The sequence below is a fragment of the Nestor notabilis genome, unplaced genomic scaffold (assembly GCF_000696875.1).
Source record: "Nestor notabilis isolate BGI_N333 unplaced genomic scaffold, ASM69687v1 scaffold14101, whole genome shotgun sequence".
In the NCBI taxonomy this organism is placed as follows: Eukaryota; Metazoa; Chordata; class Aves; order Psittaciformes; family Psittacidae; genus Nestor; species Nestor notabilis.
The window spans coordinates 1-20,037 of record NW_009916176.1 but is presented as its reverse complement, the minus strand read 5'-3'; the positions used below and the strand labels follow the sequence as shown (position 1 = coordinate 20,037).

At 39.1% G+C, this 20,037-nt stretch overlaps 1 protein-coding gene across 1 annotated transcript; it reads right to left on the bottom strand.

The window, feature by feature from the left end:
• Positions 1 to 3,956: 3,956 nt before the first annotated feature.
• SHCBP1 (SHC SH2-domain binding protein 1) lies at positions 3,957 to 19,739 on the bottom strand. Its single transcript, XM_010024463.1, has 13 exons — positions 19,619 to 19,739; positions 18,035 to 18,205; positions 17,354 to 17,469; positions 16,523 to 16,731; positions 15,389 to 15,481; positions 12,778 to 13,011; positions 12,508 to 12,676; positions 11,155 to 11,275; positions 7,306 to 7,437; positions 6,306 to 6,424; positions 5,499 to 5,585; positions 5,024 to 5,165; positions 3,957 to 4,279 (listed from the first exon to the last, which is right to left on the bottom strand). The coding sequence occupies exons 1-13, from the start codon at positions 19,737 to 19,739 to the stop codon at positions 3,957 to 3,959; spliced, it is 2,037 nt and encodes a 678-aa protein (XP_010022765.1).
• Positions 19,740 to 20,037: the final 298 nt, after the last annotated feature.

Genomic DNA, 20,037 nt, shown 5'->3' with positions numbered 1-20,037 from the left:
GACAAATGCCTTCACACCTCCTGTCATCCCATCTTAAGGCCAAAAGATTCTTGCTTTTATCCCCATATTTCAAACAGTGTAAACAGAAAGATCTTACGTGCATTAAAAAAAAGACAAAAATAATCAGGAGTTCTGTCTGCCCCCAGAGTCAAACGTACACAAGTTTACACATCAAGATGTATTATGTCCCCCCTGTAGGATATCCACTTAGTACAAACTGTAACAAAAAGTAATTGCAGATAGGTTCAAACTTAAAAAATGTGTTTGAGACATCCTAGAGAGAAAACAGAATTTGAATCTCATTTTTGAAAGTATTTTGTAGAAGTACTTGTCTCAAAATAACCAGGCGCAAAAATGCAGAAGCTTTTAGATAGAAGAATGTTAACTCCAGGAAAAGGGGAGATGCTAGGATTGCAACATCTTCACCCCACACAGTGAAAAAAAGCACATCAAGCCTTCTTATATACGTGCATTGTGCTTTCAAATACTAATTTCTGCATTTCTGTAATCTGCTCCCAGGCCCTAAGGACAGTAAGAATTATTGTCTGCTCCTATTGTGACGTGTAGAAACCAGGAAAAACTGAAAGACATCTTTGAACAGAAGGATAAGGCAACAGCACTACATCATTGCACCAGAGAGTAGAACGGAAAAGCATTTGCAGGCTGTAGGGGGTCTTAAGACACAGCTTCACATGCAGTTACACCACAGCCACACTGACAGAGGCATAGGGAGGAAACACTCAGGTATTGGAAATACCTCCCTAGTCATGAAACATCACTGATAGCTTAAATACCATTATGATACGAATATTGAAGTCATGATCTCATTTGTTTCAGAACAGGGTTGGAAAGCCTTAGAAGCACTAAGCATTAGGCCGCCTCACTTCAGAGAAAGGTACACTGCCAGCCAAAAATGAACTTTAACCTGCAGTGCTTTTCTCCAAACTGCAGTAGCACATCAGTGAATAGCACTTCCTTTAAAAATAGTTGCATAGGGTGACTTTGTGAGGACTAAGAACATGCTAATGTGATAAATACAGGTGACAAACATACTTTACAGTATTAAACAAGCTCAGCACACCTAGGGAGACGTGTTTGAACAAAAGGGCATGTTTTAAGCTTTTGAAGGAAAGATCTAAACGACTCTTTGAGGACTCTCAAGCAAACTGGTATTTCTGTTAGACTACTGCTTTCAAGGTTTAATTTTCAGCTGAGAGATTAAGAGTTTACTCAAGTGGGTTAAGATTACACAATTACTTACCAAATATTACACAACTGCATCATACAGTGTGAGTAACTCAACCTGCAGCCTGCAGACCATGGCATGCCAGTGGAACTACTACAGCAACAGCCAATCACAGGAGTCAGTCAAGATTAACTATGAGCAAGCATGACAAAAGCTGAAATTAGTCTGAACATTTTAATTTTCCTGAATGAGCCACAGGAGTAAAAGCATTTGTATAAAGGAGGGAAGGTAACTACTGCTGCTAGATTTGGATGATCAGTTCACTAAGTAAAGTAAAAAATCTCCCTGTGGGCATAAGGCGGAACTGAGTCAAGGAGCTGTCAGAAGGTTAATCTCTCACTACTGAGCACTGAGAAGTCCAACACCTCCAGCCTATTCCCCTGCACATGACATCGAAACGTGCATTGCCGAGTTGCCTCAGTATCTATTAATAAAGTGGCCTGTTACTCATTTCAGTGGCATGAGCATTGTCTTTCGAGGCATGTGTAGTATTAGAATTATTTGGACAGTGATGTTAGGAGTTGCATTGAAGTGATATCTACTGGACACATACGTGCATTTCTATTTCCTCCATTTCCTCTCCTTTCCCATCATTCAGAGCTTAGTTCCTTGAGCTTCAAGTGTCATCAAGCATTTAACCTCAGTTTTATCATGCCATTCCTGCACAAAGGAGGTGACTGGAATTTTTACCAGCAGCCTCATCTTTTCACATTCTGCTCCTTGATCTACAGACAACCTGCACAGTAGAATCACTGTAGGCATCTGGCACAGGAACAGGCAAAACTCTGGTGGTAATAAAAGCAGCAGAGTTACATTTTTATTGATATCTTCATCAATGTAAAGTTGAATTTTAAAACATGAAGATCAGAGGCTATCAAGAGATAAACCAAGCCTAAAATGCAGTGCAAGGGAAAGAAATGCTACCTGTGCATCACAAAGGCAGCTCACTCAGGAGAGTTAGTTTTCAAAAGATAACAAAACAACAAAATTCTTAGCCCCAGTTCTTTAATAAGGATTTTACTCAGGAAATAAAGACAAAACATGAAACATGGCAAGTGACTTGATGAATAGCTTAAGATACTAAACTACTGCAGGTATTGGTATTCAGCTCAAGTATTACATGACTCAAGTATTTCTTTATAACACTTTATACCACTTTGCCACTTTATACTAAGTGGCAAACATTTATGGTTTCTACACATTGAGATACTGCAATGGCATTTATGTTCATCAAAATGCAAAGCTTAGTCCTAAAGTTAAGTGTCCCAAGAAGGACAAATCCAGCAGCAGAGGGCTGGGAAAGCTGCAATGAATTCTGTGCTATACATGGGGGAGAAGGGTGGTGGAATCTTTCCCTTTCTATCAGTTGTTCACACTAAAACAAAGCATGTACTGAAGTGAATTCTGATTGTTATCTCCATTTAAGAATGGCTAAAGTGAAGAATCTGAATCACTCTCCTAATCCCCTTCCAGGCAACGCATTCCTTTCTAGTGAAAGCATAAACCTGCTAAACTGGTTTCAGAAGTTATTCCAAAGCCAATGTGCTGGCAAGATGCTTTTCTCCCTCTTAATGCTGTATCTGATTCTGTTTCATAAGACATCCTGAATCACTTAGGAGTTACCATCTTCCTACATACATTTTTACACACCAGTTCAAAACCTGACCTACAAGTCTTGAAGACAGAACAGAAATTTTGAAGAAGGCATGTAGATTTGCAGTTAAAAAATCAGAGAAGCTCTGAAAAGGAAGAGCCCTCAGTCAATCTTTCCAAGTTTTCCCTCAAGTAAGAGCTAATAATGTGCAACAGCAAGCCAGCTAAATGCCTTGGTTTTACTGAATGTTCCACAGGTCTGGGCTAGTAAGATTGCAGTGGAAAGTCACTTTTAGAAATTGTCAATTCATTTCCAAAAGCTCAGCTGCTACAAGCTGCATATGGTTTTAAAAGTTTCAGAATGCAAAAGTACAGTGTGAGTACCACTGACAGACATCCATTTTGATTTCTCCATGTTCAGACTAATGGAGTTCCATTTGATGCTGGTTTTGCTAAGGAAAAGGTGCACAGGCATTGGTAGCTGTTGAAAGTAAACAGCTGGGCACAGAAAGACATGGAAGACTGAATGATGTTACCCTTCCAAATCCTATTTTTTTCTAGGCAATCTGTCAAGTATGAAGCTTGGCAGCCAGCCAGTACAGTTCTAAGGAAGACCATTTCACTAGCTTCTGTTCAAGACAAAAACTTATGGAGTATGTCCGTATCTTACAGGACTCAGCTGTAGACTAGTGATGCTTTAAAAAGATATGCAGATGTACCACTAATGCTGCACATTTGTTGTCCCCTCTTCCATGATGAACCCTATCTATATTTTCTTTCTTTGCAGGTTTTGTTGTGGGTTTTGTTTGGGGTTTTTTCGGTACAATGAGAAGTTAAATACACTAAAGAAATTAATCAGAGCCAACAAAGCAGCAGGATCTGTAGATCAGTAGAATTCATGCACAGCCTCCATGCTAGAGTTACGTTTTCTACCACATTAGCCATACTTGCAGCAAGGAAGCAAAGTTCCTACATACTATACACATACACTATTAGTAAATATTTGTGACATTTTATTAACATTATGGAAGGTTAACAGAACAGGTTAATTCCTTAGAAAGCAGCAGTGAAAATAAGAGCTTATGCTTATGTTATTGCAATGACATTATGAGTCAGGTCAGAAAAGAAAGGTACCAAAACTTCCTTTCCCATTCCATTTGAACTGATTGCCCACAATAGAAACAAACATTGCCTGTGACATTAAGTTGTCATCAGCCTGTGTGATTCCCAGTGTACTCAATCTTCTCTTCTGCAGCTGGCTCTTCTTTGCAGAAGTAACCCTGAGTTCACGTGCAATTTTGTTATTGCCTTCAGTTTCTTCAGAAATCTCAGCTTGCTCATAAAGCTCCAACTCATCAGTTAAACATTCAGGTGGTAGTTCTTGCCTGAAGCCCTCTACACAGGCTGTCCCATTGCCTGACTGGATAGGCTGGGTATTTCCTAAATCAGGAAACAATAAGAATGCCATCAACAATCACACAAAACTGCAAAATAATTTAAAACTCCTTGAATTTAGCCTTCACATTTTCACCTCATCCCACTCAATTTTTGGATAGCTACTTAGTGACAGCCACATATTCCAAATACAGTGTAAGATGCTTGAGAGGACTTCAAGTTGCCAAGTGGTATTAGACATATGAGTATAAAGATGTGTTGAATAAGACACAGTATGAAAACTACAGTTGTCATATTCTATTTCCTGCAGAGAGAGAAAAAAAAAAAATAATCTGTGCTGGGAGCATGACTCAAGCTCTAAAGCACAATAGAAACAAAAAAAAAAAAAAAAAAAAAAAAAAAAAAAAAGAAAAAAAAGAGCAGAGAATTATCATGAACCAGAAGGGCTGTAAGAGAAGCCATTTCTGGTCACACTCTTGTTCCCATATGACCTGAGGAGGCCATCAGTCATACAGGCTCTGCTTAGCAGGGAGCATAGATCTGGTACATAAGGACTTTTCCGTAGAAATACACACACACCATGAAGCACAGATATCCACAGTGATTCCCGGCAGCAAGTTTATCCTTCAGGAAATTCCAGTGTTCTGAGAGTTATGAACATTCATTTCAGCGAAACCAATCTATATTTCATTAGAAAATTTAAGAATTGATTATGAATTAGGCAATCAGAAAACCTGGGTATGCTAGATTTACTAGTTTTAGGAGTTTCTTATAGGAAGAGAGAAATACCTTTTGTTCTCTCTGCTGAAGCATCCTTCACATCAGAGGGCATTGTTGATCTAACCAGGACCACACCATATCCTTCATTATTATGGATCATATTATTGACCATGGTTATCTTGGGGATGTCAGAATGTTCATCTAAAAAGTTCTATGGCAAAGAAATTTAAATCCAACATGTCATCTCCAGCTAAAGTGATGCAAAATTTTCAAGTTTTAGGTAGATTAAGTAAGTTCTATGCATTGCCTAGAATTTTATTATTTGCCTATGCAGGTGACTTTCTAAACAGCATTTTCTTTCTGCAAATAAGGAAGAAAATAAGAATACTGCTCTGGTGGACAAGTACCATTATCATCATGTGTGACACATAAGAGCTCTACCGTAAGGCAGCAAGGTTATAAACCAGCCTAAACACAAAATATTTGCATTAACTTTAGCAGCCATAAGCTTTTGAAGAAGTAGTACATTCTGCTTTTAACTGACCTTTATGAGTATTCCCTCCTTGCAGTGGTGTATGCCATTGCCCAACAGGGTGCATGTACTACCTGGATATATTGCCACACCAGCACCCTACAAGATGAAATTGGTAGCAGTTCACAAATAGTTCAGACATTTCCAATTTAACTAGACAGCTCCATTGCAGATCTTTTTGTTCATCTAGCAATTTGTGCAATGCAAAATTGTGTTACCACTCCAGCTTCACAGTAAGCAGCACCACTCAAGTTTGAGGCCCCATGCATAACATTATAGTTACCAGTCCATAAAAGCTCTGGTAACAAGTAATTGCACAGCTGTGCATTACATTATTGTTCTTCACCTCAACATTCAAAGCCCCATCATTCTTTGAAATGTTGTAATCAGAGTTCATTTCTGTACTTATCATCCCTCTGTAAGAATTAATGGACAGGGTGTCTAAAAAGGGCATTTCATTTGCAGAACAAATGAAAGGTTTCATGAGAAAATTTATGAGCAGAGACAACAGAAGATCACTTCATTCAATGACATGAATCAGTCCAGCAATGCAGCAACAATTACTTCACAGATATACCCTATTAGTACATTGTTTTCATATCATCACACACAAATCAGCATGAGACACTTCATAAGATACTCTTGGAGGCTACAGCATCCCTGGGACCAATCTCCTTAAACTCAGTAACGTGTAGTTGTCCCAGATTAGTTTGTAAAGGTTCTCTCAAGAGCAACAAGTCATCCCATTATAGACAGTTATTTCCAAGCAGAAATCTTTATTTTAACTTGGGAAACCAGCCAGAGTTCAGAATTTTGTACCTTGGCACCATACAGATCTGAGTTTTTCATTAACAGCTCAGCTGAAGTTCGTACTGTTATACCTGCAGTTTCACATTGTAAAACACAATTATCCAGGGTTGTTTTCCCATGATGGACATCTACATACACAAAAAAGAAATACTGTTAATCAGTTATGCAAAAGCGAACCCCTTCTACACATAGATGGACTTGTAGCATTTCTGCAGTGTGATAAAATTACTGTTTTAATTTTATCCCCTTCGGGCCCACGTGCATGGTGTGAGTTCATGCTGTTTTTCTAGTATAAAGCCAGAACACTGTTGCAAGGGAGCACGAGTCAAGAATTTGCCTTGGCTATTTTTTTTTTTTGTTGAAAGTGACAGCAACTGTTCTTTTCTGATTTAATAAAATACTGAATACATGCATACAGGTGACAAAAAAACCCAAAACTTTTTAACATGTTTAAAACCAAATGTCTGCGGAGGCAAAATTTTAATTGGCACCTTCTGCAAAGACAGAAGGGCCATGGCCAATAAACTCATTGGATACAACTTAGGATTATTTGAGCCTGTTTGACTGTGCTATCAGCAAAGTTTCACACTACTTCTACAGCATATGCCATTCCTCAGTGGAGAGCTGGCTGGGTTCAGCTACAGTTCAATAGTGCCACAGGGGGTTTTGTGGAAAGAGGAATAATTTCCTCTTCCAGGTTGCCTGACAGAGGCTGTGCAGCAGTCAGAGCCAGGCAGCCTTAACAGCAGAAAACTGACAGTCAAATGATCTTATCCAAGTATAAGAATAAATCGCAAGAGCCACAATAGCTTGAAAGTACAAAAAGTAGAACTCCACATTATAAGCAAGTTAAAAAAAAAAAAAAAGTGAAGCCTGGATATTTATACTGGTAGGGCTCCTCTCTACAGTATTTTGTTAGAACTAGTGAACTCCGACACTGTATCCCAGCATTAATTCTAAGAGCAAATTATGAAAGAGTCACAAAAAGATCAAGATACTTTAAACTTACTTAAAATCCCCTCCACAGCATCATGTTGCACTAATTTCAAACTGGAGATCCTTATATTGTTTCCCGTACAGTCAACAAAGTTGTCTCCTTTCCCTCGTTTTTCTATTACGATATCATCTGGCAGGCCATAGCCTTGAAGCAGAGGTGAAAGATTCAAGTTTGATGAATAACTGGTAACAATCAGGTGCTAAATTGCAGACATTTAATTTAAATATGGAGGTTCCAGCACTGAGGTCTAATATCTTGAATATGATTTTCCACCCAGTGGCCAGGCTACACCATACATCCCCTCTGAACCAAGGTACAGGTACTCAAAACTCAGTTATCTTACTTTAATGACATGCTATAAAATGTAAAGTTATTTTAGGCAGTTGAACGAAAGGGAAACTGAGCTCAAATTTGCCAAGGCCAAAGTTCTCACTCCCAAAATTTACAACTGAGCAGGGCGATGCAATATCCAAGGACACAAACACCTGCAGTCTGCTTGCAGAGTGCAGAAGTTCACTAGAGCAGGCAGAGGTTAAGAAGAGCAAGGGGGAAAAAAGCAGTCACCACCATGACACAAGGCAGGCAAGTGCAAAGGACTTGATATTCTTAGTAAGCTTCACTGAACTTCCATATTTAAGTGAAACTTGGGTCAAAATTTAATGGTCCTGTGTTACATGGGTTTCCAGATTAATTCAGCTCAGAAAAGAAACTTTCACAAACATATGCCAACATTGATTTACAAATCATGCACAGTTGTCAGCATTCAACCACTTACAGGGAAATTTATGAGCATATAAAGCTCTTATTGCTTGTCACTAACAAGAATCATGATAAGGAAAGCAATAATGCAACATCTGTTAATGCAGAATGAGTCCTATCATTTTCTGAGAGTACACACAAACTCAGATAAGAATTGCCTGAGCTGGATGCTAGCTTTTAACCAAGTACATAAATAAATACTGTAATGTGCAAATAAAAAGCTTCAAAAGAAAAAACCTTTGAACAACAGTTGGCAGAAAGTTTTAAAGACAGCAGACTTAAGGCAAAGTTAAGTGACTGATATATACTGTACTACTAAGAAATCTTTTCCCATTGCTACTGATTTACGGTCACCCCTGGGGAGGTGGCATGGGGCAGTATACTTCTAGTATGTAAAGACAGAATGCTACAGGACAGCAAATGGCAGATCTAGTTTAACTTCACACAGAAGGAGGTTATTAACCAAGGAAAGAGTTTTGAGAATAACTGTCCTACAGGCTACTTGCAGTTTATCCTAATGTCATGGTTTAAGCCCAGCTGGAAACTCAGAACCACTCCCAGGGGGTGATGAGGAGGAGAATGGAAAGAATGTAAACCCCATGGGTTGAGATAAGAACAGTCCAGTAACTAAGGTATATACAAAACTGCTACTGCTACCACTAATAACAAGGGAAACGACAAGGGGAAAGAATGCAAAACTAAGAGGGAAAAATTAAAAATAAAAAATAAACCCAGACACAAGTGATGCCCAGTACAATTACCTAGCACCCTCCAATCAATAATCAGCCCAACCCAAGCAGTGATCTGGGACTTCGGGGTAACTCCCCCCTGTTTCTATACTGGGCATGACATGCTGTGGTGTGGAATACCCCTTTGGCTAGTTCAGGTCAGGTGTCCTGTCTCTGCTTCCTCCTGGCTTTCCGTGACCCTCCTCACTGGTAGTGCATGAGATTAAAAGTCCTTGATCAGAGTAAGCATTACATAGCAACAACTAAAAACATAGAATCATAGAATAGTTTCAGTTGGAAAGGACCTTAAGATCATCTAGTTCCAACCCCCCTGCCATGAGCAGGGACACCACACACTAAACTATGTTGCCCAAGGCTCTGTCCAACCTGGCCTTGAGCACTGCCAGGGTTGGGGCATTCTCAACTTCCTTGAGCAACCTGTTCCAGTGCCTCACCACCCTCAGTGTGTTATCAGCACTGTTCTCAGACTGAAGTAAAAAACACAGCATTGCACCAGCTAAGGAGAAAGTAACTGTTACAGCCAAACAGGGGACATCTGACCATGTTTTGGCTTGCTTTACACTTCACCTCTGAAGTAGCAGCTCTAGTAGTAAGAAGGAAGCTGGTGAGAAGATAAGGAATAGAGGAGGAAAGAGTCACTGGCCGTCAGTGGTGTTCAATATGCAAGGTGGTCATGACCATGTGCTGTAAGCTCAGTGACTGCCCAAAGGCTAACAGCAATAATAATCCAGTTCCACTGACCGCAGGTATTAGACAGGCTGATACTGCAGGTTCCCATCCAACTTTAACAACTACTATACAAGCAGAAGGGAAGTCCTTAGGTGCCTTTGCTTTGACACATTTTTGTCAAGTGTTAAAGTTAACTTTACAGTTATTTCCTGCAGTTGCTACTGCTTCTACCTTTCAACCTTAGGACTGACTTGCACAGTAACTGGAAAAACACAAAAGCTCCACTAAGCAAAGTGACAATGTATCTCTGGCGAGTCACCCATTCATCCCAAGAAAGCCACCCAAATGGCCAGCTACTCAGATTAGCACCAGCAGCACTATTCTTGATTCTCCTCCTTCGAAAAGTTTTGGCTGCTCCTATTGCTATAAAAACTACTCTAACACAAGTCCATGTAAGATCAAATACCCTGGCAAGTATTCATTATTCAGAGTGATTCATACTAAAGATATATATGCATACACCTTGCTTCCTAAAACAGAGAAGCATATTCTTTAACAGGAGTGCTATTGCAGCATCTGTATTACTGCTTCCTCAAAGCTAGAAAAGCAGTGAATACCACCCCACAATTTTAGAACAATGTCACTCTTGCAGATAAATAAAACTTTAGTGCAATCCTTTATCCTGCAGATGCATTGTCTAACAGCATACACATCTATATAAATCAAACATACACAAGGACAAGAAAGAAAATGACACTCGTAAAACAAGGAGGGCAAGAAAAATCAAGTCCAGAACACCAGAAAATTAAACTCCCAGTCTTCTTCTCATTAAGAACTTTCGACAAAATAAAAATGCAGCTAAGTATCTGAACAGCTGTACAAGCCCCAGTGATATACTGAGTATTACACTGCAGAGCGTGCATGCTAAAGCAGAGGAATTATACTGAGAAATCAGGAACTTTAAGGAAGAGATGCAACTTACCCTACACAAGGCAGAAGTATTTAAAACAAATATTTTGCACATGCTGTGCAAAATCACACATGCTGTGTCTGTTTCTACAGCAAAAATAAATCTGCATCTCCCTCTTCTACCCATGTGCTTCACATAGTGCAGATTCAAATTGGCAGCCCACACACACATCATTGACAGGCGCTAAGTGCCATAAACAGCACTTGGTTCTTGCCCTCTGTATTCACCAGTACTATACTGTCAGGGAGTCGCAGACTACACCTCTGAAGCACATTAAGACATGAAAAGAAGTCCTTCTAAGTTACTGATTCTACAAACTGAAGCCTCTCAAAATGACTTCTGTGCTTCCTAGATTAAAAAAAAAATAAATATGTATATATATAAAAAAATAAAATCCCCTATGTTTCTTTTGAATCTTCTCTATTATCTACATAAACAGGATTTATCCAGACAAATGGTTAGCAGGGAATTATTAATTTGCTATTAATCAACAAAATTTGCAGTTTATTTGCAGAACTACAGCTAATGAAACAGCTTACTCCATCCTGCATTAGACATGGCTCTAAAGCAGAAATAGGAACACTCTGAAGAAAAAAAAAAAAAAAAACCAAAACACAAATGTTCCCACCAGTCTCCACAGAAAGTAAATCTTTACGCAAAGCTTGTTCAAGACATAGTTTACATTAAAGATCTTTATGCTAGGAAGCCTTCTACCTTCTAGTTCAACTGAATCAGCAATGCAGAACACACCATCTACAACATAATGACCAGGACAGATGATTACTGTGTCTCCTTCATAACAGGCATTTACAGCTGCCAGTGGATCATTGTGAAACTGTAAAAGACAAACAGCATAATCAGCTCCCAAAAATGCTATAAAAATGGATGCATTTATGCCCTTAAAAAGCTCACTTTTCAATTAACAGTTGCTGCCTTTGCTTAAAAGAAACCCCTTTTAATGCACCAATCTACTTTGAATTTCAGAATCATATCACACTCTGGACAAAAACAGCCTTAAAGCATTTCTTCAATGTTTGTGTCATGTCCATTCCCCCAGGAGAAAACTGGGACAGAGACACAGATTGAAAAGCATATGCATCAGAAAGCAAACCTCACTATGGCCTTGGTTTGAAGCCAACTTTTGAATTCTGCCTCAAGTAACTTACCATGAATCACTAAAGAAACAGACAACAGAATGTAAAGAAAACTCAGCAACTAGATTTGAACTGGTTTGAACACTGATATAACCCTTTACTCCTGCTGCAAGTCACCCCAAAATAGAGTTCAGATATTACAGTATTAAATACAGGGTCCGCATAGTCTTTTTTCTTGCCCAAGGAGGGCAGGCTGATACCCTAGGCAAATACTATTGGGAATTCTGTACTAAAGGATTACAAACAGTACAGAAAGTGCACATTTACTGCTTCCCAGCAAATTCCAGGATAAGCATAATAAGAGCATTTTCAATTGTCAAGTCAGAAAATCTGACTTATAGCCCAAAAGTTAATCCAGGACTTTCCCTGTGGCTCCATTGTGGCCATCTGTAATTCATTAACTTGATCAGAATACAGCAAGCAATTTCATTTGGGCCCAAGGAATCCAGACTGTTAACTGCTGAAGTGGTAAGTCCTGTCTGAATTCACTAGAACTAAATTGCTCTAAAATAAATGTATCTCCTACTCAGACGTAAAACAAGAGAATGACATTTCTTCCTTGAAATTCTAGGTCATTATCAGCAACATCAAAAGAAACCAGTATTTCAGAACTAAATGTTAGTATTACGCCTTACCATGTTTCATTGTAGAATTATTACAGGTTTATCTCATTTCCTACACACAGGAAGGAAATTGCTTATATAGAGTACTCAGCAGACAAATGAATTAAAAGAAATTATTTGTATCATCCTGTCTTACCACTTACAATTTAAATTATACTGCTTTTTTTGAACTGACAAAAACCAACACCGCAAATGTAGTATCTTGCACATGATAAATTAACTTACTCTTCCTTATTGTTTCTTGAGCAGACAAAAAAGTATTAGGACTCAGACCAGTCCTGTTGCTGTACCTGTATTTCTTGTTCTTCACCACAAGATTCAGGGCAAAGTTTGTCCCTTATCAATGACTGCAGCATACTTGCCACCATGGTTGAGGACACAACATGAGTGATCTTGTCACCTGTTGGTCTCAGTCCTTTAGCTTGGAGACTGCTGTATTTTTGATAACCAAACACATACCTAAAACAAGAGCAGTGAAGCCAACAGTTGTTTTTTTATTAAAGACTGTCCATGTATAGTTTCCCATATGGCCCTCCTCCTTGCATAAACCCATCAAGTACCTCAGCAGAGGATTCTCAATTACTTTTAGCTTTCGTTTTAAATGCTCTATTTTCTCAAGCAATTTTAGTCCTTCCACCATGGAGACGTTTTCTACTTCACAGTCCAAATCACTGCCTGATATGCTGTTCCTCACATCTAAAAACTTGCTGTAAAGCTCTTCACATTGAGACAGCAAGTTCTGATAATTGGCTGCAAGCCCAGAAGGCACACGGTGTTCAAGGATGTCATAATGCCTGCAATTCAGAGCAAGGGGTCAATTATTTCACATTAACAATTTTTAAACACAGAACATAAGAACAATTTTTAAACACATGAAGTACATCAGTACTTCAGTCTACATTCTCCACAGTCTGTATCGACACTGCTAAATATTTTTTGAAAGCAGCAGAACCAAAAATATGAACAGACACAAATAAATTACTTCCTAAAGAGTTGGCCATCCACCTTTAAAGATTATACACAAGTATCAGAAAGTTGGTGTAAAACAAAGGCATAAGCACAGCTCTAAAAAAATAGTAAGTATTTAGAAGGTAATTATACATAAAAATTAGTCTTTTAAGCATTTAATACAAAAACTGAAAAAATCATGTCTGAAATCAAAGAAAAATCCTATAATGTAACATGTCTATTAGCAGCAATCTAAACTATCGGGACAAAAAACACAGAATAAGAAAGGCATTATCAGCACCAGATGAAGATGGGAAGGCACTGCATAGCAAAATCTGCACCATCCCAAGAGTAACCTCTACAAATGAAATTGCAGACCAGAAAATGACAGCCCATAATTGCATTGCCAAAGTCAAAAGATGAGGACATCTGCTACCTAGACAGTGCCAAAAGCTTCAGGGCCAATCACGTAGGACCAATCACTGTCACTACAAAAAAGCTGGACATCAGTTAATGACACAAAAAACCCACGATTTAATTAGCTCGCACCATTTTTATAGGGAACCAACTGAACACAGTATAAATAGCTCTATTTGAGAGGCTACAAGAAATAAGGGCAAAGATGTTCCCTCAACTTTCAGAGATTCTTTAAAGGGTGCACTTAAAGCATGCTGCAAAGAGCAAGAAAATTTGTAGTCACAGCAGTTGGTATCTATACAGGGTGCACAAACCAGAGCCTCATAAAATTTTGGCAATGGGGTTATTAGAAGCAACAGATTAAGTCAATGCAGCTTGATTAACAGCAGAAGACTTTATAGCAATATAGAAATATAAAATACCCGAAGGAAACAATTTTTTACACAATTAGCTCCACATTTTAGAGCATGAACTATGAAAGTGAATAAAACTATGTTGTTTTTTCAAGCTTTAGAAAAACAGTTCATACAGCTTTACTTAACTAACATGCAGTGTAAAGCTATTGTCTGTTCTCATTAAAACAGTGCACACAAGACACACAAAGAGTTTAAAGCATCCTACGTTTTCATGCATTATTCCTGAGCTGAAACATCAGAGGATAAGAAAGTGTAACGTTCACTTTTCTGCTTGAAGACAATTGTTTAAACATTTTGGATTCTTGCTAAAATGGCTGTAAGGCCACACAGTCTTAAAAAAATAAAACATTATCCCATAGCATATCATTCTACTCTAGATTCATGTCATGCCAAATCTCCATGAGGCTGGAAAAACTCAACAACATAACAGCCATTTGCTGGACTGTACTGGTATAAACACTTAAGAAACATGTATAGTTTCCATACATAACACTTCCTCCTTATTTGCCTGAGTTCAGAAAAATACAGGCATATCCCAGTCCTGTTTGAAAGAGAGGCCTCCAGCCACCTTTCTAATGTGGAGAATTGTACTCATTTTCTTTGTAAAGCACAATGCTATATGCTAATATTGTAAATAGCATTTCAGGGTAGGTTGTAAATATTCACTGATTTAGTTCCCCAGCATCACAGCAGTATCAAACCTGTATCTGAATGACACACAAACTTCCAGATAATCATGATGCTAAGTTATGACAAGAAAAGGAGGAGTAACTCATGAAAGAAAAACGAAGCATCAAACCTCAGGAGAAAACTTACAGTAAAAATCACTTACAATTATTCATTCCAGGTATATTTTATGCTTTGGTTATTTGGTACCCTTAAAAATATAACAGATCACGTCCTTATTTATGCATTGCTTCAGTTCCACATGACAGAATAGCATTTAAAGCCCACCTTCAGAAAACCTGATGCTGACTAATCACATTAGGGAAAGAATGCATGCGTTCCTCCTTCAGCATGACCAATTCACAAGATTTTGTGTACATTCAATTCCATTCCAGTTCTTCCTCTACACCCAGAGGCATCAGAGCATCCCTTGCTAGTATTACAGTTCACATTAGCATGAAGGAGGCTATAGCTGGGTTTGGAGTGCCATCTGATGGAAGGTCAAAGATTATAGGGAAAAATGGAGGGTTCAGAAATCAAGTGGCAATCTCAGCTGCACACTTTTTCCATAGAAAGTTTTGACTGTCAGAAGTGAATGCTGTTAGAATAAACTTTCTGGAATTTACCAGTAAGAAAGGTTTATAAAAAATCTAGCTGTGTCAGTATTCCTACATGACCCTTCCCTGTGGTTCTATCCAAATAATATCAAAGGTGTTGCACTTACAATCTCAGTCGAGGCTCAACACATCGCATGAAGTAATCAAAATCATCCTCCTCCTCCTCATCCCAGGTCCTCCAGATGCACTGGTAGAAGAACCTTTTGAAGCAAAGTAAGCATTTAATCACACAAAGCAGGCCATATTCACCTGAGCAGGGAGAATAGCACTGAACACACAAATGTAATCAGTTTGAGAATTCATCTCAAAGCATCACCTTTCTCCAATTCCATGTTACTGTAAACTATTCAGCACACACAAGTTCTCTATTGTCTACCTGCATATAGAGTTTTATTTTGTGCATTAGAGGTCAAAATTCATAAAGAGCCCAAGTTCCATTTTCATCAAGAGAGTGAACAGCTAAAAACTGGATTTGGAATAGTTGTTTGGTTTTGGGCAGGCATCCTTCAGCTTAACTTTCTTTTTGGCAATGAGCTTGTCACCTCCATCATTCAAGCTTAGATCTCTAATACGGAGTACCTCTCAACAGAATTTGTCTCTTTCCCCCCTTTTTCACCCACTACTTCTGAAATGGCCCATTTTCTAGACAGGAAGGTCATTCCTCATATTTCAGCTCTTTCATCCACCTACTGCCCATTTGTACACAGTATTAATATATGAAAGCAAGGGAGATGGAAAAGAGGCAAAGGTGATAAAGAAAGGAAAAGAAAATAGAAGACATGAACACTTGAAAAATAAAGACAAAATTCAGGGGAGGAGGCGAAAAAGCAGAAAAGAAAAAGAATGGAACAGAAAAGAAAAAATCCACCAAAATGTTACAGAAGAGAAAGGAACACTGCACTAGAACCCTCCTTGGGCAAGGTGATACAGCCCAAGGAAATCTGGGTGAAGAAGACAAGGAAAACAAATCATTTTCTTCCAAGCTTTTGGCACAGCAAGCAGACTGACAATGAACTGCAGCCAAACATACCTGGTTATTGTGCAATTACCTGCAGCTGCAGAGGACACCACAGATTCTTCTTTGTGAGCAGTCTTCACACAGTATCGATCACCAATTTTACTTTGGAAAGCTTAGCTTGTGAAGCTACCAGCATGACCACAAGAACTCAGGGCATCACCCATTGGATACTACCAGAGTGTCATTGTTCAATACAAAAATTAAACTTTGGGTGTTTTCCTACCTGACATGCTCTACAGCTAGTGCTGTCTGGTCAAACTCTCCTGACTCGTCATATACTACCCACAGCTCCTGCAGTAGTATCTTACGCTCCTTCAGCTCCAAAAGCTCCTGCATGCACTCCAAGGTAAAGGTGCTGTCCCGCGACTCACACAGGAAAGGCTCACTGAGTTGCACAACTGCTTTCAGAGCTGAATACTCCACATCAACAACCTGTTAGAACAAATAGTTCTTAAGATTTCTCAGAACCTTAGATATAGCTGAGGAGGGCTAACATGACATGTATATGTCACTAGCCTGTACTCATCAAATGTGTAATGGAACTGCAAGTTTGAACATCCATTGGGGTTTGCAAAAAGATGTGTAACTTAGACATTGAGAGACCTAGAAAAGGAATATCCCAAACCAGCAATCCTCAGTGGGTCTGTGACAGGAGCATGCAATGCAAAAGAACTACTGTCAGTACCAAGGTGGGTTAAAAGGAAAAATTTTACTTATTAAAAAAAAAAAATACATGAGAAATTATCAGAGCCTGATATTTGAAAAGATTACATTACACCAGCCAGCTCTGGACCAAATACTTATTCCCTCTGTGCCCAGAGTTTTACCTCACAGCTTGCTCACACTGACTTGGTATCCCCCCTCTGGTTTCAAGCAAGGACTCTTTAAAAAAATTTCCATTGCTCTAGCCATCACTAGCATTTAGATATGAAAACATTACCATTTTCTACCAGCTCCTAAACTTGTAAGTGATCTGTCTATTAGAGGTAAATGATGTTGACTGGAGACAAATGCTTGAGCATTGTCTTTCACTGAGCAACTGTATTCTATTTACCTCAACAAGGACCTCAAACACATTAGTGCGCCAGACTGCCAGCCATCCAGATGGTTCAAGGACCTTCACCAGGTACTCAGCTGTGAATTCTTTCACTTCAGAAACTTTGCAGTCAGCTAAAGAAATTGAAGACAGTACATTTATGCAAAGAAAGGAAGGAAAGTCCTTCAGCTCACCGAAAAATGAAAGTTAACAGTTGAAATGTTCCTCTGTCACATCTGAAGTTTGAATTCATACTGTTTTGCCCATGATAACCAGCAGCATTTTTGCTGTGTGTCTCTCAGAAAGCTGAAGAATCATTCGTTTTGTGCATCCCGGGAGGAAGAGATTCAGTACTCAACCTTCCAGGTACTGAAGGTTTCAGTGCCAATGGTATTAAACAGCTAGCCTGTGCCTTACTACATACAAAAAAAGTACTAGTAAGATCAGTTACAACAAGGCACAGAATCCAGTATTAGCACCTCTGCCTTTCAGTCATTCAGATTTTATTTACTTATACTGAAACCATTGCCTCCTGATCCACAAGCAATAGCAACATAAGTGATCACAGCACACTACATCTTTACAAAGCCTAATTAAGATCATCTTACATTTTAATACAGAATCGACTCCATTTAAACTGGATCATTTAAACAGTCACTACAAGAAACCTGACTGCCTATTCTCTAAGAAATTACTTACCCAAGATGTAATCCTGGTAAGCTTTAAATCGCTCATAAAACAGAAGATGATCGGTGTGAAAAATATCTGGAAAAATCACATTCCCATTTAACACAGTCCTTCCTAAAGCAGTCCCTGGTTTGTCGCCACTGCCATAATCACTGCTGGAATAATCATCTTCCTGGAGCAGATCTGGGGAGAGGAGTGGGAACAAAGCAAAGCAAAACAAAACACTGTCAGTTCAATGGAATCATCAGTCACTCCTCTGTTCCAACAGAATTCCTCTTCAGCTCAAGATCTATCACAAACCTGCTTTCTACAGTGCATTTTAAATTATTCTTCATGAAGAGACTACCTTATATGGTTACTTGTTCTCTTCTTCAGGATAATTACCCTGTCTCAGAAGACAATTTCCCTTTTGGCTGCCACATGCTCATGGCAGTTACATGCTAACTTAGTTAGTCCTATATGCAAGATCTAAAATCCTTTAGGTAATACATTACCAAGCATGTACATATTATGCCTTTTTAGTACACTGCACACTGCCTGCATCACCTAGACATGGTATCAATCAATAATCCAACCACTTTTGGAACATGTATAAAACCAGCTAATCCTATACACAACTGATCCAAAACAATGCACAGGATTACTGTGAGCAAAGAGTGAAACATATGTAAGATGCATGATAAGACAGCAGATGCTGTTCCCAGCTAAAGATGTGTCTTCACAGCTCACCTTTCCTTACGTCTTTTCCTGTTCTTCAGTGTAGGCATTGATTTTGTATTTTACTAAACTAACAAATAACATGGAAATTCCAATGAATGTACTCAGTCAGAAGGGGAATTGTTGTCATTTTTAGCCAACTTAAATGGACACTGGTTGAATCTGTACTTTGAAATGACGGCATCCCTTTCAAGTTCTCCAGAAAGTGTCTCCACTTGTGCTCCCATTACAAACTCAGTCACTGTTGGTCTTATGGTATCACTTAGGCCTGGTCATCCACAAGTTCAGAAAATAGCATGGAAATGACTGCAGTAAACCAACAATGATGATGATGTGGTTTTATACTTTTCATTAATGCAACAGCTCAAGACATCCTCACTGCCCATAACTTGATACTTTAGCAATTCCTAGGCTTCTGCATTTTCATTAGGCTACAGTCTGTCCTTTACTACCTACCTAAAGTCAAAAAAAAAAAAAAAAATAAAAATCACATTCTAACTCATCCCTTACATTTCAGGACATGTCATGAAAGCTAGCAGTTTTGACCTCAAATTTGTTAAAATTTTACATATCTGGGGCAAAACTCAATCAGCAAAACCAAATCAGAACCAGTGCATGAGTCAGTTGCACGTGTTTAGGCAATGTAACTTTTCTTTGCAGCCAAAGCACATAAACAAAGGAAAAGCTGATTTTACTCAAGTATGATTTATGAAATATTTTAAGTGCTTATTGTAAAACTGTATCTATACTACACATATGCTGTAAATAAGGGTTTTTTCCTACACACCCATAATCAAATCCAGGAACTACAATAGCAATTCCCTGTACTAGAGCACAGCATACACTCCATTTCATTCAGCTTGCTCTTTGTTTACAAACTGCGAGCCTGTAACTTCGCAGCAATAATGACCTGGCACTGAGCAATGATACTCCCATGCTGTGCTATTAAGTCAGAGGAGTCGCTTCCAGGAAGGAGTTTCAGCGTTTCAAACGCATACATGTTCCTGGACGCCGACACAAGTGTCTGTATTTTGTATCCGAGACACACACCCCCCAAGTTAACAGAAAAAAGAAAGATTATTGTGTTCATGTCCGCAGACACCCGTGTTCCCCCGCAGGGCACCGCTCTCAGCGCGGTCCCCGCCCCACGCACCAGCGGCCTCATGCACCAGGAAAAGCTGAGCCGCTGCCTGGTTCGGCCCAAGGCACCGCAGCCCCCGCCCGCTCGGGGGGCACTAGTCACATGAAGCAGCACAGCACAGGCTGAAGCGCGGCAAACTCCTCCACAGCCTGCTCCA